The following is a 24,158-nucleotide window of genomic DNA, read 5'->3' on the forward strand; positions in this document are numbered from 1 at the left end:
AGGTATAAAAAATAATAAAATATATGATCCCTTTTGAAATTGTTTATGGTGAGACTCACAATTCACAATCAGAGATCTAATCAACTTCGTGGATTGTTTTGCATTTCATTAGAGCAATAATACTATAAACGTGGGCTTGCCATTTTTCTTTTCTCTGAAATTGGGCTTAATAAATAAATGCTATAATAGCAAGAATACTATAAATCGGCAAATTTTACTGTCGACCATGGTCCATGTATGGTACCATTATGGACTATAAAGCAAAATAACATTGTATCATTTTAATTACACTTCCTTTTTATTTGACAATATTATTCTTATTGTAAATAAATATATGTTGATATTACTATAGGCATTATATTATGATAATGTCTCTTCATCCTTTTTAGAATTATAGTTATACTGAAACTCTGATTTGTAATTAGCTTGATGTATGTGTTGATTTGAAGGATGAATAAAATATGATCAATGATTCTCTTTGCATCTCTCTACCTTCTCTACTTTAATGTATATTACTATGCCTGTTCATCAATGATTTACTGGTGTTTCCTATAGATACTTGGGTGCTGCTATTGGAAAGGGAAGACAATGTGAAACGATCAGATCTAAATATCTTTGAAAAATGACAACAATCTGATTGATTTAGAAATTGTCATGTATTTTATAAAGATGAGAGAAAATTATGATAAGAATATTATAATTGTCGATAACACAATAGCCTATATAATTGCTCAGATTATAACCTAGATCCAGAGCTAGGCACTAGAAGCGCCATGACTATTTAACATATAAAGGAGCCATGACTACGTTATCGCGTGAGCTCTGTTTGTTAATTTTATTTTTCACACACACTAATTTCATTTTTAACAAACTAAAGTATTATTTTAACTGTATTACAATTTCATTTAACAATCGTATTGAACATGATTCACATAGCGCTATGTTAACCATGGTCCACTCTATAACAACTGCTATAAACCTTTATCAAAGAAAGTGAATTGGGCTTACCATGAAGCCCAACGATATGTTTATGTCTGGTGGCAGCTAATGTTAACGTTCATGGATTAAGTAATTCCCAAACTATAAAAAATTCAATTGATTAGCTTTGATGTGAATGTTGTCCATCTTCTATTGGGCCTGTCTAGAGCCGGTTGTTCAGGGCAAATTATGCTATTGACCCGAGTCCATCTTGCAAGGTGAATTCAGGTCCATGTTCACAATTTAAAAACTTTATGTTTACAATTTAAAAAAAAAATAATTTTGAAGCACACAATTTTAAAATTTTATACTCACAATTTTAAATCTCAATATACAAAATTACATTACTCAATATTCACAATTTTGTTATATAGATTCAAAAATTGTGTTACACTATTGAATATAGAGTTCTGAAATTGTGAGCATAGAGTTCTGTAATTGTGAATATAGAGTTCAAAATTTGTAAACATAGAGCTTTAAAATTATAAACATAGAGTTCTAAAATTGTGAACATGAACCTGAGTCTACCTTGCAAGATGGACCTGCGTCCATGGCATAACATCTGGTTGTTCAGACCTATAATTCATCTAGGCATCTAGTGTAATGGTACGCAATCTTCTTTCCAGCCATATTATATTGCGACTCAGAGTCCATGACCTAGGGGTGTATTCAATCAAGACTTTTAAAGACTCACAAATTTTTAAAGTTATGAATTTTAAATGACTTTTGTATAATTTTTCTAGACTTTTCTAAAATCTTTTAAACTTTCATCAACTTTGTAGGAATCTATAAAAATCCGTATGACAAACATTTATAGACTTTTAAAAAAAAATTTCATATTAAAAAGTCTACAAAAATCATAAAAACTCTAAATTGAATACACCCTAACAAACATTCCGTAACTTCTATTAATACATTATTTATAATTTTCTTACAAAAATATATTTTTATAAATCATAAATAAATTAATTCATTGCAAAAAAAAAAACAAAAAATAAATATTTATTGTCAGAAAAATAGAGTATATTATACATAAAGAAAATATAATCAATTTTCTCTAAATATAACCAATACAAATATTTCTATCTTGAACTAATGTCGAGTAATAAATATTAATGAACATACAATTACATAAAATTATATTAATTATATAAAAAAAAATTGTTAAAAAGCTGAGTAGGTTAATTCTGCTGCGACCAACAACAGCTTGCTGCGGTTTGCAGCAGATTTTTGCTGCGAACAGCAACAAGAAATTCTTGCGGCATTTTGCAACAAAATATTTTTCTGTGAATGAACAATCGTTAAATTTGATAAAAAATCGATGAAAAAATTGTCTTGTTTAAATAGAGAAAAAAGTTTGTAGAGAAAGTTAAAAACGTTGGGGTTGGAGGATTGGATTTCTATCTATTTATATTAATATATGAAGAAAAAGTCTACAGAAATTCTATTATGATAAAGTCTATAAAAGTTGATAAGTTTTTGAATACCAGTAGACTTTTATAGAGTATACTTTTAAAGACTTTTGGAAAATCTGAATCAGATACTGGTAGACTTTTAAAGAGTCTTTACAAGTCTTGATTGAATACACCACGTAAGTTTTGGAATATAATATATAATGTATGGAAATAATTAATTATTTTAAATATAAATAAAATAATATATGAATTGACATGCCACATCATTAATTAGATCAACGAGGAAGTGATGATGTCAAGGCAATGTTAGGTACTTTGACTGCATTTTCTTGGTACATTTCATGTATGTTATTTATAATTTTATACTTTTAGAAAATGTAATAAACTTAAAGAGGCATAGAAGATGGATAAAATCCTAAGACACTTGTTTTACATTCTATTATTTACCGTTTCGATCTAAATGTGAACTTTTGAATAATTAAAACCATGTTATTATTATAAGGGAGCTTGGATAAATAAATATTAAAAATAATATATCTATTTTTGTATCATAGAGTAGTATACATTGTATTGTTGCAGTAATGATGCAAACCAAATCTAATTGGGCTGTAATGAAGAAACATGTTTGTGTTAGCCTAGTGATCTGACCTGGAAATAGTTCAATGATTGAGTTTTGGTGGAAATATCAAATGTGTGACTTCAAAAGAAACAAAGCTGCACCACACAAACAGCTATCATTAAGCTGTACTACTTCCCCCTTTCATGGCATCTCTACCTGTGCCATAACTAATTTATTCATGCTCTGCTTCATCATTCCAACATTAAACCTTCCCCTTACTTAGATAAGTGAATCAATATTTAGTACCCACAAGAAGATCATCACATTTGATGCAGTTGTCAGGTTTAATTATGTGTTTTTGTTCATAATTTGTCACTCAAGAACCAATTGAATCACCCATAAATTCCAACATTAAATCTCTCATGCTCATTAACTAATATATGCCACTTGTGGCAAAGGCCGGTGAAGGACTAAGTCTAGTAATTGGTGGTTAGAAGATTGTTGGGTGGGGGCCGGTAAAAAACCAATCCCCTTTAAAAAATGTGGTGGCGGTGTATAAGGAAATAAAATTGGGCATTATATTCGTTGTGAATTATAGTTTTTGGCATAGTAGCAAATGCTTTATCCTAATAAGTGGTATGGTCACGGGTTCTGGCCAGAGTAAAAAGTAAAAACTATGCAGTTAAGACTGACATGGACTTTGAGGGAGAATTATTGGGCGGATGTTGGGTGAAGTGCAACCTCCAGCAATTAGTGATTAGGAGGATTATTAGGCAGCGAGGCTGGTGAATGGCCAAACACCCTGCCTCTCAAAAATGTGGTGGAGGGCAGCTATACCTTTTGACATAGTGATGAGCGCTTAATCCTAACAAATAGTATTAAAATTAGGTTACGGGTTTGAGCTCTTATATATATACTTTTATCACGTTTTATAACGGAATATAAAAGCGATAATATTGCATAAAGGAGATATATACAGCACTCTGGGAGCATACTCATTTTTTCCATGCTCATAAATGGTGTTAATCAGTCATGCATGGTTGCACTGATTCCTGTTCATATATATACAAAAAAACGTATTTAATTTATTAATAATTACTCAAACATCACTCGAATTAAGCTAAGTAGTAGCAGTGCAGGTGATTCTGAGTTCCTCGTGAAACCGTTCGGAACAAATGTTAGTTTTCCATAATGTTCCAAGATCACCTGATCTGATGTCGTCCACTCAATCCAGAGCCGCCGCGCGCCGCCGCAACTAGCTCCCGGACTCTGAAATGCTATCCAGAGAAGGGCGCCACGATTTTGACCTTGAACCCGCCGCCGCCGTGCTTGTCAGCCCGCCGCCCCTTCTTTGTCTCTCATTTTTCACCGCCTGAAAAATTTTCCAAATCATTAATCAACAAAATTTTGAGACTTAGTGTCTAAGTTAACCACCTGTGATCCTTCAACTTGCAAAATTTGACCAACTATGAAGGACCGATCTTGGGTGGTTAACTTGAATCATAAATGATAATAATTTGAGAGTGAAAAGACAACAGGTGGTCAATTTAAAAATTTATAACTAAATGTGACAAAATCATTATACTTGAAAGATCTCAACTACACATAACATGAAGACACATATGTTACATTACAAATGGAATGACTGGTTACATGATTGAATTTTGGGTGGTAAGATGACCAAAGCTTACAATAGAAGTCTATTATTAAGAATGCAATTTCTGACCTATTCAATTAACCAAACACGATGTAAATGTCTCCTTTTAACTAAGTCAAAAAATGATTAAAAGTTTCATTTTGGATACCAATTGCATATATATAATTCACTCATTTGGTTTCTACAATTGTTTATTCCCTGTCAGGTTCACCCATAGCTGGAGTTCAGTTTTTATTTGCTTTCATGCATCTTTGTGTCAGAAATTATCGTTGTCCAAAATTACCCAAAAAAAAGGTTCATGATCTATTAGTTTCTAACATTACCCCCAAAAAAAAGTTCACCGTATATTAGTTTGTAATGAATTTTTATTTTTCTTATTACCTTATCCCAAAAGGTTGAATCCTCAATCTCAAAGATCTTACATCCCAACCTGACATATAATTACTTTTCTTAGTACTATGGAGACAATATCACCCAAGTACATACTTGTTACAAATCTAAATCCTTTCTCAAAATTTATTTACTTATACTTAATACATGCGACACAGGTACCGTTCGAAATGGTAAAACTTCCCTATGTTTATACTTGTCTAATATTAACTTAGAGTAATACTTTATTTCATTTTTAATGCCATGATGATTATATTGGCAAAATCATCTATATATAGTGTTGGACTGAATTTCTTTTATTTTTTACTATGTTTTACTTATTGAAAAGCACATATTGTTCAGTCAGGGTGTAGGGTCTTTAGGCAAGAGATATCACCTTTAGATTTAGTGGACAAGATTCAAATTTCCATGTATGAAAAATAGTCTAATTATTTACCACTAAGTTATACTATGAACTCTCTTAAAATTAGCTTAGATCGATTTTAAAACCTATAGTTTAATAATAATAAGTAGGTAAGTAAATAGTATAGAAATTATTAATTAGAAAATATTATATATACTATGATTCTCTACTCTCAATTTTTACTCTCACATTTAAAATTTTGATATAGACACATTTACAGTGGTCCACATAAAAAAAAATAGTCTATTAGTACTAGATCAAAAAAATAAATTTGATGGAGTAAGATTTGAAAGTACATGTAGCAAAATTCAATTATTAATTACCTTGTCTGAGTCAAAGTTTCCAGGTTGTAATAGTTGAGAGCTTGAGCTGTGCTCCTCTGCATCTGCCTGCAACTTCTCCTCTGACATCTCTGCCTCCTGCTGTTGCTGCTTCTTCTTCATCTTTGCATACTTCTTAGCTCTCAACACCTTCATCACATCTACATACAAAACACACAAACAAACAAGTATTTATTTTGCATTCAAATCTTAATCAATCCGAAACCTATGCACCCTTTTATTCTTTTTGTCACTTGTCCACATTTCATTCAATTCAATTCCTCCATGATCAAAACAAACAAGCATTGACCCACATTTTCAGGCCCTTTGATCCAGTACAATCCAACTATCAGTTTAAACTTCTAATTGATCAAGATTAAAAATATGTTTCAATTTGATATCAAAACCAGCCAACCTCGTGCCTAAAGTTGATGAGTTCGAATCTCCGTAAAAAAGAAAAGAAGAAGAAAAGAATAGAACCAACCTTGGGTTGTGACGAGTCGATAAGCTCTGCCAAGAACCAGCGTATCGTTTGGCCGGAGAAGCTTAACGCGGGTGAACCGGACGGCCGTCTTCTCATCGGAATTACCATCGGCGGCGGCGGCGGCGACGGGAAGTGGGATTATGAGGGAAACATAATGGCCGGGGTTCAATTTCATGACCTCACTAGCGAGTATGGGAGAATACATCCTTTCTATCTTGCCAGTTGGGTGCTGTATAACTAATGCTGCGGCATCTACAGCCTGGCAATTCCCCATTGTTTTCTGGGTATCTAATCTTTGTCACCTCACAAAAAGATGGAGAAGAAGAAGAAGATCAGAGAGAGAGGATAAGGAGGAAGAAGAAGAAGATGATGAAATAGTAAACTATAAAGAGTCTCTTTCTAAGGAGTGCCCACCAACATGCTGGATGGTAAAATAGGTCTCACTCAAGCTAGCAAAGCAGTCCCCTCCCCTCCTCCCTCCCTCTCCAACCACCTCTTAATATATATATATATATATATATATATATATTAATGATCAAATGAGGACCTATAGTTAGGTGAGGACCTTGTGGACTTATCTGATCATTTGATATAAACAATTCAATGGTTGTGATTAACTCTATGCAATAGATTTAATTTTTCGCGCTCAGTTTGGTGTGAATTGGTACTCATTTTGTTGTGCATTCGTTCTTAGTTTGTTGTGTATTCATTCCTAGTTTGTTGTGCATTCGGTCTCAGTGTGTTGTGCATTCATAGTGTGATTGTTGTGCATCCCGTCCACTTTGTTGTGCAGTTGCATTCACAGCCGTTAGATCACTCGAATGAATGATCTGGATTAATCTACAAGGTCCTAACCTGATCCGACACCTATATATATGTAAAACAGCCATGGCCCCTGACATAACGTCAAAACTGAATGTGTCAATGTGTGAGTTTAAAGATCAAGGTCTGATCAATGAACTGATTGCGCGGCACGCAATTTACTTCTACAGTGATTCTAGGTACGAAGTTCCTTTATAACCGACCATAAATAGTAAAATCATTTTTACAAAATATTTAATGCCCATCCACGTACTAGAATAGTCAGCCGGCAGGGTTCCTTATATGCTGGCGAAGAGGTGGTAATCTTGAAAGGGCTTGATCAGCGGTATTGACGCAATGTAAATTTGAATTCTTAACATTTTGGAACAAGTTGCATTAATTTTTAAGGAAATTAAATTAGTATTTATAGTTTTGGGAAGACACATCGTACCAACAAATGGCATCTTCCGACATAACGGGTTAGTGTGAGCTCACCAATTATATTTTAATTCTTTGCTACTATTATTTGTTGGTCGACACGATAAGTTTTACATTATATAATGTATATACTAATATCTTATAAACATTTCAATGTGCTGAATATAATGAGAATACTTTAATAGCTGGCTGTCAAAAAAAAAAAAAAAATCGAAATACAACAAACTAAATGCTATTAACTCTAATTGAGGGAAAGTCACATGATTGAATTTTGTTGGTGGGGGTATTGACTATTTGAACGGCAACAAATAGAGAATAAAACAGATATTACCTTGTAATAGAGTCAATAGTACTAAAAATAAATAAATAAATATGCATAGCACAATAAGCACATTTTTAAAATTTTAATTGAAAATTATTAGGTCAACAAATCGTTGATGGAGTGTACCTGCAGGGTGCAGATTGCAGGCTTATGTAGTGGACTACTTATTAAATATGTTGAAGTCAAATTGGACTGTTGTTCATTAAGTTTGTGCCGAATCTTAATCACGATTGCAATGAATATCACAAATATAATGAATCAGCAATTTTGTCAATTCCTAGAAACATACAACAATAATAATCACATTATTATAATTATTATTATTATTATTATTATTATTACAAAATAAACAAAACAAAACAATTATGTAAATAAAAGTTGTTGAACACAAATGTGCAATTCAATTATCAGATTATCAGTTTTAGATTATTAAGATCCAACGCTTATTACTACGCAAAAAATTATAGCTCATAGTGAATGCACAACTTTGTTTTCTTATACTGCAATCATATCTTCGAGAGGCATGGTGCTGAATTTAGGCCTTCATCAGTCTCTGCCTAACAATTTCCCTAGTCACCAATTGTTGGACTTGGTCCTTCACCGGGCGACCTCCATCCAACATAAACTTTTAGTTGAGATGAAACATATGCTTTAATTTTGTATCAAATCCAGCCCCTTGCAAAAGGCTCATGGGTTCAACCAGTGGGCGTGTTAAACATACAATATATAAACATAAATGTACAATTCAATTATTAATTTAGACTTTTTTTATTGAGATGAAATAGATGCTTCAATTAATGCATGTTTATGAAAATTCCATTTGTACTGTGTGACCACCAGGACACCACCTTATCAATTGTTTGGCATTCGTTTGGCTACATTCCGAACCACTTGACTTACTCTGTAACTGTGGGCACATGTACTTTTGGCTTTCTCTCTGCTTCCAAAATAATAAAAATAAACAATAAAAAAAATTCATGCCCACTGTTAAGTTGATAAAATTAAAACTGCTCCATGTTAAGTTAACAATTAATTTTCCAATAGAACAATTCAGTTGAATAATTCTTGATTTAGAGTGTTGCATTATTGGTTCTTGCAATTGTGACTTTGTATATATATATATATTTTTTTGTATATTATTACTTCAAATGCTTAAAATTAAATTCTATTCTACATAATAAAGAAAATATATAGTATATAAAAAAAGATAATTTAATTGGCTTACTGTCACTTTCTATGTTTTTTATCATGGGTTCGGACAAATATTTAAATTATTGATCATATATGTAATGATGTAACCTTTTTTTATTTAAAATTTTCAAAGCAATCAATTCTTTTCTTAGTAAGTACGTAGTATGTTTTTCGATCCTGGGCTTTGGGTATGGACCAGTCTTAAATCTTCAGGTCAGCTATTCCACCTAATAAAGGTGCCTACCATCTAACGAGGAAATTAGTCACTGTGTTCGACTGTGGAAACCCTGGGCTATACCCTAAAAAAAAAAATCTCATGTTTTCTCTTGGTATTTTTAATTCAGCAATTTTTGGGAAGAAATACCTTGAGACAAAATTACTATTATTTTTTCTAACCTAAAATTGATGTCTAATTTGTTTGCGATAATATGTATGACCATTTTGGTCTTTATACTACTAATTTCCTTTCCATTCTCATGGATACCAAACTCCGGAATAGAAATTCTCAGAAATGTTATTCCTGCAAATCAAATATTGAAATTTAAATTCTCACTTTATTCTCACATACATTATTCTTCTCCCATGAAATTAAAATTTATTTACCCTCTAATATTGCAACCAAACACCCCGTAAAACATATTTTATTTAAAGTATAAATCTCATAAGTCAATTGCTTTGTAATGGATGAATCATATTCATTTTCATTTCTCATAAAATAACTTACTCTCACATACATGACCTCATAAATATGAGATCTACTATAGTCTTGTGTGTAAATTATAGCCATGCCTTCATTATTGCCTTTTGTTTTTTAGAATATAAATTTCTTTTATATATATATATATATAATTTTTTGCTATTATTTTTTATTATATTAACAACAAAGACGACAACTCCATATATATCCACATCTGATACTTTTGGGCATGATAAAGCTTGCTTACAGCAGGCCAAACAGTGCATATGTAACATCACTAAGATTTTCACAGCTAAATAATGTCCAGATGGATAAATAATATTATTGACATTCTCTCAACTCAACATTTCACTTTCCGCTGAATTGTTTAAATTTCATTTTTCCTGCAGGGAATGTCCTTGTATACAGTAATAAATACGGATTTAATTAAAACATGCACCCCACATTAAAATATCTTGTACTAGTATATATATATATATATATATTTTTCGAGATGAACTAAGTAAGACAGAGACAATGACCAATCATTTTTTTCATTTACTATCAGCATGAAGTCCTTAGTATGTGGACGACCTACTAATTTAATGCAAATTTTCTTGGAAGTTAATTTGCTATATGTTCTCAACTTGAATTTGGATAACCTCTTTTTTATCTAGACTTTTTATGTAGGACGAAAAAAAAAAATGCACATACATGGACAAAAGAGGTAGATCTAGATGCTTTGATTTGAACTTTTAAATTAAGATGTGTGAATTTTTCTTATGCACGTTAGTATTAGCTAATGCATCAAAATAAAATGAACCAATATTTACTTAAGAAGTTAAGAGTTAATACCATTTTTAATCATCCGAGTATATAGTAGTTTTGCCATTAAATTTGTGCCCTCATAATATTGATTTTCGTCACATTTGGTTCCCCAAATGAAATTTTTATTAAAACTCAATAATTAATGTAATCACATTATTAACACATTCTCATCCATAGATTAGCTCAAATTGATTGATGTATGGTGGTGTTGGCACCCACTTTAATTAATTGGTTAATCTTTATTCTTAAATGGTAAAGCAACACAACTAAATAAAGTGGCCATTATCATTATTCATATACATACCACATGATGGAACAACATTTATGTAAACAAAAGCCCTAATCGTAGAGCAATAGTGATGCAGCTCCAAAAGTAAGAATATTTCCCAACAAAAACAACCAGGTTAGACCCATAGTTTATACTTCTAATAAAGCAAATTAAAGTCACATTCGTGCACAACCAATATATATATATATATATATATATAGTTGATACCTCAATGAGATAATAATCTTATTTATTAATTAGGTCATCACACGCCAAGACTAATCATATTCATACTAGATTGGACTTTAAGATAACTACATTCTAAGGTCCGAACTCAAATCATCTAGTTAAGCTAGAAGAGACCCGTGCATGGCCTCTAATTAATCCTTAAATATTAATTCAACAACTTTTGAACATTCAACTTTTCAGATTGATCAAACTCAGGTGGCGTTTGATTTGAGACTTTTGTATCCTATTATGACGTATGAGTTTTGATACTCATTACCATGTTTCTTTGCATACTTTTGTCATGCTATTATTTGATTCAAATCCTTTAGTAATTACAAAACTCATTACTTTAGTTATGGGCAACCTAGGCTGATTTATCTTCTTGTGGTCCTTTGTCGACTAGGGTTACAAGGCGCTGTTTACTTAGTGCACACCCTCGTGTAGTGACTATTATCATGTAAAGAGGTTAAAATAATTAGGAGGTGAATGTAGTATTACTCTATTCGTAATGCCATTATTTTAACAAAATTCCACCCTTCTTCATATAGGGGCATCTTAAATATTTTGATTGATTAAAAAAGTAGAGAAACAAAAAAGTATTGAATTGATGTTAAATATTCAAATTAAAAATACCACTATACTTGACATGGAAAAAGTGAAATTAATTCTCCAAATTAAATCTATCTCTAACTAATTGTAAAAGGAACTAAATTAGATAAATCTAATAAGAATAATTTTTTTGTTTAAAAATCTAAAATCTAAATCAATAAGAATTGGGAAATACAAACTTGCAACATAAGAAAATCTAATACCAATAAGAGATTAACTAACTAATACATTTCTGTTTTCAAAAAAAAAAACTAATACATTTCTAAACCTAATTAATGGGAATAAATAAATAATATTCTAATATAAAATAAAAACAAATTAATTAATTTCATAACAGAAAATCATTCAATTTTCTTCCAAAAGCTTGTGTGTTAGATACACTCTAAAGTGTGGTGTATCAGCATAGATGATCTAAAGTGTTTTGTGGAAGATGCTGGACCAAATTATTAGTAATAATTAAATATTATCAACAAATTAAAGCAAAGAACTTTGTTAAAATCCCATCTTTATTAAGACTTCTTTTATTGAATTGGGGAATATATATGGAATATATATTTGCGAAAAGTTATACATGGATGTACTTTACTTATAATTATTATTTGTTTGTCATAGTCTCATAGATATATTAGAGTGGCAATTGCTATTCCAACTCAACTAAAAATATTAATTCAAAACAATTATAAACTTCACTTAAAAATTTAAATTTAATTAAGGACTTGTTTGATAATGACGGCTGACTTTAGTTTTTTTTTTTTTTTTGAAAATAACGGCTGACTTTAGTTATTTTACTACTCAAACAGTTAAAATAAGTGTTTAGTATAACTTACCTTTAAAAAAAAACTTTTTTTTTTTAAAATCTAAAGATCGTAAATTGACAACGTTGCTTTAAAAATGCCTCTATAAATAATTTTTTAAAAATATTTTTTAAAACTTTTAACTAATTATAGGGGAGGATTTCAATCCAAAACCTCTCCACTTATAAAAATTAAAAATTTTATTATTACTATTATTATTGTTATTGTTATTATTTATTAAATGTAATTGTTATATTATTGTTGTTGTTGTTATGCCCTTATAAGTCTTCTTGCCTGTAATTGTTAACATTAAATAACTAATTTTAATAAACATTTCTTTATAAACAGTTAATACAATATGTTGGTCATAATCACTAACACCACAATCTACTATTTGTTAATCACTAAACAATCTAGTAAACAATTAACCATTAAATGTTAATTACTAAACAAGGCTTGAGTCTTATATGAAATCTAAAAGAGTGATTTTCTTCTTGCCTATGATTTGGAGTATAGCTATAAAAGGGAATAAAGGCAAAAAAGGGAAACTTTCACTTTCTAAAACCACCAACCACTCACTGAAAAAGATTAATATTCCTCTCACCTGGCCTCTAAGTTGAACTCATTGTACATGATCTTCTTCATGTAGTTTAATTTACTTCGCTGGTGTGGTTTACGTGTTATTACACAATAGCAAGGTTTACCCAGTACATACCTCCGAGTAATGGTTGGAAGTTTCTCTCATCACCCAAAAGTAGATTATTCCTCTCCCCTAAGGAAAATTACATGAGCTACTCCGTAGCTTTCTCTTTTAGATTTCCGAGAAAAGCAAACTCTTCACGAGGAACTCTTGACCTCATGTTTAATTGATTTAAATCTTTTGTACTTGAGGCCTTGAGTCAACGTCAGTTAATTCTCTTTTAAATTTTTTAATAAAAATCATATTTATTTATTTTTATCTTACTTACAAATGATTCTAGATGGATTATGTTGGACTTTAGAAATCTAAATGCCAAGAAATCAATTAACTCAAAACATGTGCACTATCAACAAAATTATATCTTGAATATCATATATTGTAATTAAATTATATTATATTATACAATTGTCATTTCAAAAAAGATATTGTAAAACTTTTGTTGGTGCTAATTAATTAACAAATTCATATTTATTTATTAGTAAAATTGAACTTCCAAACTCCAAAAAGATTAAGTTACAACGTGGATCAAACACTGCAGCTATATCTTATTAAACAAATTAAAAGAAGAGTGCTTAGAAGCAAAGCAATGAGTCCACACTAAGTACCTTAATTAATTGACATAAGACCTTAATCTACTAAGGATCTTTGACTTATGTAAATCAGATTCACCTATAATCTAATATTCTAATTGCTACTTGGAAACCCAATGTTAGATATAAGAGTTAGATCTCCATAATTCAACCTTGATTCACATGAAAGTGAAAATTTCAAAATCTCTCTTTCTCTATTGAGTAATTGTCAGTCCATGTAAGCCATGTGAGATGTTGGCTGCATATATTAAATGAAAGAATTGGTGTCAAACATGAGTAGAAGTTTGACAATGTTATTGATTAAATTGGAAAGAATAGCTACACGTTGGTTTCGTCAAAAATAGTTTAGATTCAATTTTCATTGTTAAATATTCACATTGATAGATGGTTTGAAATTTTATCGTAAGAATCAACTTTTAAGGTAGGACACTATTCGATGAAGAATTTTTTTTTTAAGAAAGTGGTTTAGGCAACTCAGTTAGTTAGAACAAATTACTGAAAATTTAATAGTCTAAAGGATACATAGCCAGAAGCGAGTTGAATTTTAAAATTCAAGGGAAAGAGTGAGCCAAAAAATGTGAGTGCTCTTAGACTATATGGGTTTTTGGCATAAGGATTGGTGTGGTTTGCTTGAGGCATATTTGTTGGGCATGTGCCAGTTAAGGGTCAAGTCCAGCATTAAGTGCATAGGAGAATTGTTGGGCGGAGCCGGTGAGGGACTAAGTGTAGCACCTTGCTTCTAAAAAATGAGGCAATATAATGAAATAAAGTTGTACATTCAATTCGCCACAAGCTATAACTTTTGGCATAGTGGTAAGCGTTTGATTCTAACAAGTGGTATCAAAGCTATGTTGTGGGTTTGTGTCCCAGCAAGAGTAAACTTTGCAGTTAAGGCGGACAGGTGTTTTGGAGGAGGGGAGGGAGAAGATTGTTGGACAGAGGCAGTTAAGGCTGACAGGTGATTTGGAGGGGGGAGGGGGAAGGGAAGATTGTTGGACAGAGGCCGGTGAAGGTTTAAGTCCAGCACCATGCCTCTTGAAAATGTGGCGGTATAAGAAAATAAAATTACGTCTTCTATGCTCAAAAGGATGAGCGAGTTCAAAATTTGAGTGTTCATTGCTCGGATGGATCTGTATGCTTTGAGGTGGTGAGACAAAGTGTAATGTTGTCATTCACTGCATCATTTACAATAGTTTAGATGTGATTTCCATTCACATCTAATAACATGTATCACACCAATCTAACAATGAAATTTCACTTAAAATAAAAGGATACATTATTATATATATTTTTCGTTAACACTAATTCACAAGTATATCGTTATTCAAACTGATTACCTATCAATCACAAGTGTCAATAAGTTTTGGACAATTGAGAGAATGCAAATTAAAATTGTAGTGGGATGGCATTAAAGAAAAAGACACAAAAGACATAACAGGACCTTTGCAGTATAAGTTGTTGATGTCAAAATATATATATGGATGGACATATTATGTGTAGAATGTAATAGCCATGTGAGATCACCATGTATTGCAAAGGTCATGTTATGTCAGTGGTACTACTTACTAGGAGCTCTCAACTTTCCAACTTTCTTGTTAACAACTCTGAACCTAACAAACACTACAGCCTTTGTAGGTGGGGTTGTTCTTGTTGTTTGTTTGTAAAAGATAGTGTTTTTTTAGCCTTACAAAGTTGTACCATTGTCTTTGATATGCCTTTAGTCAGATCCAACCTGCGACTTCAATTCATCAATCAACACCATTTAATTTCATCCATTTTTAGGGTACTACTCTTTAATTCTTTTGAAATTTATAATTTTGATTTTTCAATTACTGATCGAGTATTCAATTTCAATTCTGAAGTTGAAAATCAAACCAAATTTGATCTCTTTGATTGATCATTAAATGTATTTTAAAAATTAATTAGATTATAATAAATTAAATATAACGTTAAAAAATTGCATTTGATGAAAGTTAAATAATTTTTTTTTGTAACACAAAACTTATTATGTTAAATGCATTTTTTAAAAACATATACTAGATAATAATATTTTTTATCATTAAAATTAAAATGATATCTTTTATGCCTTTCTTTATTTATTTAATTATTTTGATCATTTAATTTTACTAGCTTTTTTTATTCATTGGACAGCCACAAATTATTAATAAAAATTAAAATACGAAATTCTCTTTGTAGGATTTGAATCCCAATGATCTTGGAGTCTCTCTTATGCTCTTTACAATGCAAAGTTTTTTTTTTTAAGTGTATATTAAAAATTATGAAAATTAAAAAATAAAATTGTGCCAACCATCTCTTTTTCCATTTCAAAATAAATAAATAAATAAAATTGTGTCATACACATATGACCTATCAACCAATAAATTTTATATTTTTATATATAATTTGAGATGTCGTTAGAAATTGAAAGAAATGCAATGAGGAATGTGAACTTGGATTCCCTTATCAATGATTGCAAGAAACTCGTTGAGCGATTTGACATGGTGCGGTTTTCTCATGTCTGGATGGAGATAAATAATGTGCTGATAAGCTAGTCACCATCGGTCAATCTAGTATTTGGGGGACGTCCATTCTTGAGGATCCTCCAGATTACCTGTTGAATCTCTTACGAACTGACGTTGAGGTCGCGTTGAATTAGCATTTTAAGCACCCAACCAAGAAGTATTTCGCAAATTTGACGTTAATATGATTGCTTCTAATTTCCGGTCAAAATAGTAGGCTTCTTCCCAACTTATTAGTAGCATATTGCGGTACGAACTCTACAAATTTTATTTAGGCTAAATGTCATCCCGCACCATAAACTATATTGAATTATTCATGACGCACCTTAAACTTTCATAACGTCCATTTCGATATACAAACCATTAATTTTTTTTTCATCTAACAATTTTTACAGGTTACCTACAAGTTATAGGTAATCTATGCTGACTTGGACTTTTTTTTTTCTTCTTCTTTTTTTTTTTTTTTTTTTGGAATTTTTTTGTTTTCTTCTAAACCTTTTCCCGCCCAACAACCGGTACCGGAACCTTAAAATAATAGTAATAATAATAATAAAATTTCTTATATTTAGGCATTTAGCTACTAGCAATAACTAAATATATATATTAAAAAATATATATTTAGCTACTGCCCAGTAGGCAGTAGCCAAAATAATAATTAAAAAAATTTATAATATGTTTTTATAATAACAAAACATATTATATATAATTATATATACTAAAAAAAAAAAAATTCCGATTGAATCGGAACCGGAACCTTTAATTTATATAAGGTTCCGGTTCTGGTTTGTGTAACCTTGGAACCGTGAACCGGAACGAACCGCAGTCACCCCTAGGCAGGTCGTCGGTGGGCTCGGCGCACGCTGCCGCAAGGGAGGGGAGGAGCAGTTGATTGTCGAAGGGCTGTGGTGATTTGGTCCACATAAGCTAATTTTTGGACTAGTCCGGGTGAAGGCACAGGAGAAGGGCACCGTGAGACGTTGATTTTTGGGGTTTACTTAAAAATTTTGGGTTGACTTAAAAAGAAGATCCACATAAGCTAATTCTTGTGCCATGTCATCATAGTAACCTGGTAACCTGTGAAAAATGCTAGATGAAAAACAATTAATGGTTTGTGTATCGAAATGGACGTTATGAAAGTTCAAGGTACGACATGAATAATCCAATATAGTTCATGGTGCGGAATGACACTTTAGCATTTTATTTATTAAGAACATCTTGCACAGTTGCACATTCCAAGTGGAGAAAAAGTGTTCTAAATTAAAACCTTTTTGTTTGTAAATTATATTGTTGTTGCATAATATATTATTTCCGTTCAACTATGATTAAACTTTGGATAATCATCACAATAGTTTCTTCAACATGTACACTATACTATATTCTCTATTATTGTCTATTTTAAGGTATAATGATTCTTTAATATTATCTAACATAAGGTGCAATGATCTTTTTGGACTATATAATGCAGCATCTTTTTTGCACTCGATCGTGCTATTGGATATATCAATGCTACATTACTTTAGTCATTAAAATATTTTTTTTATTGACTTCTTGACGTAATAACATGTTATATATAGACTTCTAGCTTTAACTTCAAGCAATTGAACCTCAGTAATTAATAAACACAGTCATTTCTATAATAATTAATCTTTATTAAAATTAAGATTCAAATATATTCATGACAAAGAATTTTGATCTTGAGGCTCTTGCCATTTTTTCAATAACGTTGACATACATTTGCTCTATTAAGTTTGGCTTACATAACTGAAATTCTAGCTATATGATATGCTCAACTAGGAGGAAAGAGCGTAATCGTTTTTCTAAACTAGTAAACTAAAAAGGTTATTTATTAATGAAAAAAAATTAAAAATCTAGAATTTACATCCCTACAAATATTTATATTTTTTTTTTGAAAACTACAAATATTTATATTAAAAAATGTAACAACATATTAATTATTCAATAACTGCAACGTAAATACCTACATATTTGAATGTTTTGCCTACATAAATTCATTAATAAATTAAACACATGTAACTTCGTGGGACTAGCTCAGTTGATTCAATCGATCACCATAAAATCTTATGAAACTAATGTATCAAAAAACACTCCATATATATATATATATATATCAATATTTTACTTACGAAAAATTTAATTGTTCTTATAGTGTTTGACTAAATGTTGTGAATTAGGGTCCGTTTGGAAACATGGAAAATAATTTTAAGAAAATGACTCATTCTTTGAAAAATATTTTAATTTTTCTAGAGTTTGGCTGAAAGTCAGAAAATAATATGTTTCTGTTTGACTGATGAAAGTTAAGAAAATGCATTTTCTGCTTGGTTTATTTTCCAAAAAATGAATATATTATTTGTTATAACAACAACAACAACAATAAGTAGTGGTGGGGTGGTGCCGTGGTGGTAATAATAATTTGGAAACTAGCCTAAAGAGATATGAGAAAGAAGAGAGACAAGAAAATAAAGAATCTGAAAAATATCATCCAACTAAAAATTTAAGAAGATATTTTTTCGTCAATATGAATGAATATTCCCTTTAACTCTATTTTCTTTTAAAATCCAAACACAAAAATATCAAAAAATTATTTCCAAAAATCAGTTTTCAAGTTTGTAAATGTACCATAAGTTTTAAAATATATTCATACAATAAACCCTTTTATTTATCAAACTTAAAATAAACACTAATATACCTCAAATGAGCTAAAATTTGCAAATTAAAAAATAATGCAAACAGTTTTCAAAAAAAAAAAATAAAAGCAAACAAAATTTGCCTTATTTAGTATGGTCAAGTGGCATCTGGTGTCTCGTTTAACACTCCCACGTGGATGATGGGAGTGGGTTCAAGCCTCAGTCGAGGTAATTGTTGACTCGTTTGTAAGTTGAGAAAGTAATTACGAATAGATACTACATTGTAACAGAGTAAGTAGGATTCAAAAAATAAAATAAAATTGGTGTAATAATATTTGGAAGCAAACATAAATTGCTTCAATTATTTAGCAAATATGATTTGATTAGCATACCGTACGTGTCATCATGCATTAATGTAAAGTGTGAAACTTTGAATTGAGAAAAGGTCGGTCAAATCCTTAGGCGATTAGCTCGAGAAAAAATTATAAATAAATGCAAACGACCACGTAATCGATTATAGGCAGAAAAAAAAAAAAAAAATTAAATAATATTATTAATAATATTATATAATATTGTAAATAATATTATGCTTTTGAGAACAGAATCTTTGGTCATAATTGATATTGCGTTATCCTAAGATCACCCCAAGAAATTCTCTTCTCTTTTTTAGTGTGCGCCTATTAAATAACACACACATAACTCGCGTAGGTTGCTTATGCCTTATGCCATAATCCATATAAATTCATTCTACATTTTTAAGTTTTAATCATTGATTACTATTTTTATCATCAATTTATCACTTAATAAAGTGACGATTTAGTTATTCAAAGACTAAAATCGACTCTCAATACATAATTTAGAAATTAAAGAGAATTACGCATATAACTCAAAGACGAAGTTTGTACCACGAGTATAACTAGAGGACCAAAAATACAATTTTAATAATTTTTGAAAAATTATTCACATCTATAAATAATAATATATACAACTTAAAATTATAAAATTTAATGTTATTACATATTTGTATAATTTTCAATATGTATATTATTTGTATATTTATAAAGTTAAAAGTTGTACTTTAGAAAATAGAAATTTACAATTTTAAAAATTACAACTTTAGAAATTAAAATCATCACAGCTTACAAATTATAACAAGTAAATTTAAACTACTATACAATGGATATTTTAATTTATTAGCATAATATAAGTGTGAGACTCTCTATTAAAGATTTTGGAAACAATTTCTCATTATATGCAAAAAAAAAAAAAAAAAAAACTATTACAATTTTAGATTTCAAGATTATTATTATTTAAAAAAAAAAAAACCAATCTTGGTCTAGGTCGACTCAGCCAGGCCCAGATCAAACCATATTATATCAATCATTACTCCATGGATCAGGAATAAAAGATACATTTTTAATATACTAAAATTATATATATTATTTGTGAACTGAAAATATATTTTTTTAAGTATTAAAGATACATTATTTATTTTATATACTATCAAACAATGTATATTCAATACATAAGTATTATACATTTTTATGTACTATACATTTTTTTTTGAAAACCTTTTTATTATACATTTATTATACTATAATAAAATATACATTTTATTCGTAATGCACAGAAAATATGGCCCATCACAGTCTCGTATATGGAGTTGTGTTAGCCCAATCTAAGTATAATAACACATTGCTTGTGCTTGAGCTTAGTTAACATTGACATGTCTTATACAAAACTATTGTTTTTAATTGTTTAAATACGATCTATTAATTATCATTTGAGTTGTTAATTTAATTTTATGTTTCACGAAAGTTAATAATACCACTATTCGCAATTAGGATTTCATAAAGATTTTAATGTAATTTCACCTTTTTACCATTCTTTTCCATCCAAATAAATCTGGTGTCAACGGTCTCACCGTAAGACGTGTAATACTTTCTCGTTAAAGTGTAATATTTTTTATGAGTGCATAGAAAAGTATTACATTTTAACTAAAATGTATTACATATCTTACGTAAGACATCTCATACAAGATTTACTTTTTCTCTCCTTAATTGAGCTCTTGAAGCTTTATTAACAAATTGGTAGAGGTTTGATTTGGATGACAATAATAGTTTTTGGAATAATCTTAGTATTGATCAATGATATAAAGTACATGATGGAGAGGGAAGAAGAATGGATTTTAGTTTGCTTACAATACACAGTCATAATACGCCCCCTCAAGCTTACGATTCTCTAGAGAGAACATTGAGTTTGTCCCTTAGATCATTTAACCTTGTTGTAGTTAGTGACTTAGTGAAATACTTGGTCATTTTGTAGAGATGTAGTTCCTTGGGTACTACTTTTCGGCCACAGGATCGACTACAACTAAAACTCATCCGGAGCACAGCTACAACGGAACACTCATCCGGAGCGCAACAACAACGGAACACTCATCCTGAGCCTTAAAAAATGAAGCCGGACACAGAAACGTGCCTTCCAGAATAGATAGTTTGAGGAAGTATGTTTAATGGAGATAAAATGATGGGTTGTTTGTAGGGTATTTATTGAAGCTGTAATTGGATAGACAATATCAAAGATGATGCGAGAAGAGGAGGAGTTGTCATCAGCTGCCGGCGGGGTTCTTTTTTTTTTTTTTCTTTTCTTTTCTTGGTAGCCATGGATCATTTGGTTTACTGATACCAGATATCAAAACAATAGTTATAGGAATAATCTTATTATTGATCAATCCATGTGATATAAAGTACACGATGAAGAGATACATTTATAAGGATACAAAAAGTCTCAGCCAGGATAAAAATGATAAAGAGTAATATTCCTAATAGATCAAAATGAAGAATGAATTCTAGTGTCCTTACAATATAGAGTCTTAATAGGTTGCATTGTTGTTGACCACAAGGATGTAGAACTCTAAGAAAATCTCGTTGATTTTTTGGAAACAAATAATGTAGAAGATCGTGGTGCAACACCAGACAAACTTTGAAAATTTAAGTATGGGAGAAATGTGAAATTACAAGGAAGATCTCATAAAATCTTAGTTGGGAATGATTGATGTCACTAATTCCCGTCGCACCAATGATAGATTCAATTAATAACTTGATAATTAAGAGACTGACGTTTAAATAAATTAAAAAATATATCTTACATTTCAGCATGATCATCAACAATTATGAAATTAAAAATACAATTCATTTGAACAATTTTCTAAAAAAATATTTAAAATGACAAACCTCTTGAAATGGTGACACAAATATTTCCACAATCCACAGCTTTCGTGTTTCAAGTTAAACACATTCAAGATGTGCATAACATGAAAACAAAAAGTTCAATTCATGTATCATTAGAGCACTTTTGTATGTAATGCTTACTACACTTTTGATGAATAAGGGTAACGCAATTATTAAGTTATAATGATTCAGTCAGAAAAAAAGGGTGCAATCTCCAGCAACTTACTGGAGAGAAATCATTTTTGTATATAAGAAGGTGATAAAAAGTTCTTTCATTCACTTTCCATTCAATTCCATGTAGTATTCGTTGGAGCCCTGGCCTATCTCTGTTATTATTATGGGCTCCAAAGCCAACAATTCTGTGTTGTTTTGAATTTAAAACTTCGTTTTGTTACTTAATGGGGTTTTTGTTGAAGATGTAAGAGCACTTTCCTTGAAGGGGTTTTCATTGGTTTTTGTGATTTTTTTTTTGTTTTTTTTTTTTTTTTTTTTTTTAGTTGGATGAAAGATGAGAGATAGATGAAAGAGGAGAGTGTGTGTTCGTTGGCTAAAACCTAATTAACTTGACTTCCATGCACGCCGGTGTGAAACACACACACACATATATGGGTATATTTGTAAATATTATTCCTTAGTTTAACTCTATGCATTAATAATGATTATAAGAAAAATATTGTCTTTAGTCTCTCAATCATGAGAAAATAGCTTACTTAGTCTCCATTTATGGGAGCTTTTACATTTAGCCTCTTAATTATTATCTCCATAGTAGATATAGTCCCTTGATGACAAATTTTATAAAATACCAATATTTGCTCCTCAATTGAAGGGAAAAATTAAATGAGAAGGCTAAGAAATTATAAAAGTAACTCTATATGTGGAGTTATGAGTTTCATGAGCAAAGGTGATATTTTCCCATAATTTGAGGACTAAAAATGTCACTTTTTTTTTCATTATTTATTGATTTTTTTACCTTATTTTTGTTAGTTGTTCTGATTTCTGGTTTCGCCTAATCTTCCCAAGACACTTCAACAAATTGCATTCGAACCTGAGACGTTCTATATATATGAAAAATAACATAATGTCATAAAACCACAAGGTATTTAGCCATTATTTATTGGTTTCATAACGGCCCTGCTTGGTAAATAAGTAGCCTATCAGTCAATTTTGGGCTATTTGATCATTATTAGTTGTTTGTTAAAAAATCAATATAAGGGTGGTATAGTTAATCAGCTTTTTGTAACTCTAAAATACTAAATTTCAAAAGGCTACTCAAAGCAACCTTTTCAATTAGCCTTTTGAGAAAAGAAATTATACCAAACAGCTGCTAATTTACCAAACATTTTTCTACAATCATATAATATTATCAATTAATTATACATTCTAACCCAATCAGCTAACAACCATTTACCAAACAGAGCTAACTAAAATTAATACACTATAAGACTATATACACTATACAAAATATAAATCGAGTTTTGGTGCTATGATAGGTGGGAACATGACCACGTAGCTGATTGATTAGAATAGTTTGGTTAAGCATGATTAGAAATGAAATTCTGGTAGTTTATATAGACGTGTTTGGCGTATAGAATGATTAGGAGGATTTCACATCAAATCGTTGGATGTATTGCCTCTCTATTTACCGACATTAATGGATAAAAAAAGTCATAGTGGGAGTGATTTTATAGCCACAATCCCAACATTTTGCCAAAGTTTTTTCTATCCATTTCAGTGTTTGGTTCTAATCTGGTTTGCCTTTATTGTGCCATGGCATTTGGTTTCTTTCCCTTTTCATGTTTGGTTATTTGAGCTTTTTTTATTTTTCAGCTTTACTTTCCATTAATGTCTGCTTATTGCACAATATTATCACATTCATCGGAAGTAGCTAGTACATATATGGCAATTGAAGTGGATAAAGATGGAGTTTTAACTTTTAACATTTTATAATTTACACTTATATTTGGTGTGAATGTTTAAATATGTCCAGATCAAGCACTTGTTAGGCTAAAAGCTATATATAGCTATTAGCGAACATAATCAACATTTCGATGATAAGACAATGTTGAACTTGATATTCCTAGGTTCAGGACAATAGAATATGTTCGTGTGT

The 24,158-nt window shown here is 30.4% G+C and overlaps 1 protein-coding gene across 1 annotated transcript; it reads right to left on the reverse strand.

The window, feature by feature from the left end:
• Positions 1-3,908: 3,908 nt before the first annotated feature.
• On the reverse strand, positions 3,909-6,631 carry LOC116004947. Its single transcript, XM_031245150.1, has 3 exons — positions 6,207-6,631; positions 5,726-5,883; positions 3,909-4,324 (listed from the first exon to the last, which is right to left on the reverse strand). Exons 1-3 carry the CDS (start codon positions 6,478-6,480, stop codon positions 4,208-4,210), a joined length of 549 nt encoding a protein of 182 aa, XP_031101010.1. The 5' UTR covers positions 6,481-6,631; the 3' UTR covers positions 3,909-4,207.
• Positions 6,632-24,158: the final 17,527 nt, after the last annotated feature.

The sequence above is a fragment of the Ipomoea triloba genome, chromosome 14 (genome assembly GCF_003576645.1).
Source record: "Ipomoea triloba cultivar NCNSP0323 chromosome 14, ASM357664v1".
In the NCBI taxonomy this organism is placed as follows: Eukaryota; Viridiplantae; Streptophyta; class Magnoliopsida; order Solanales; family Convolvulaceae; genus Ipomoea; species Ipomoea triloba.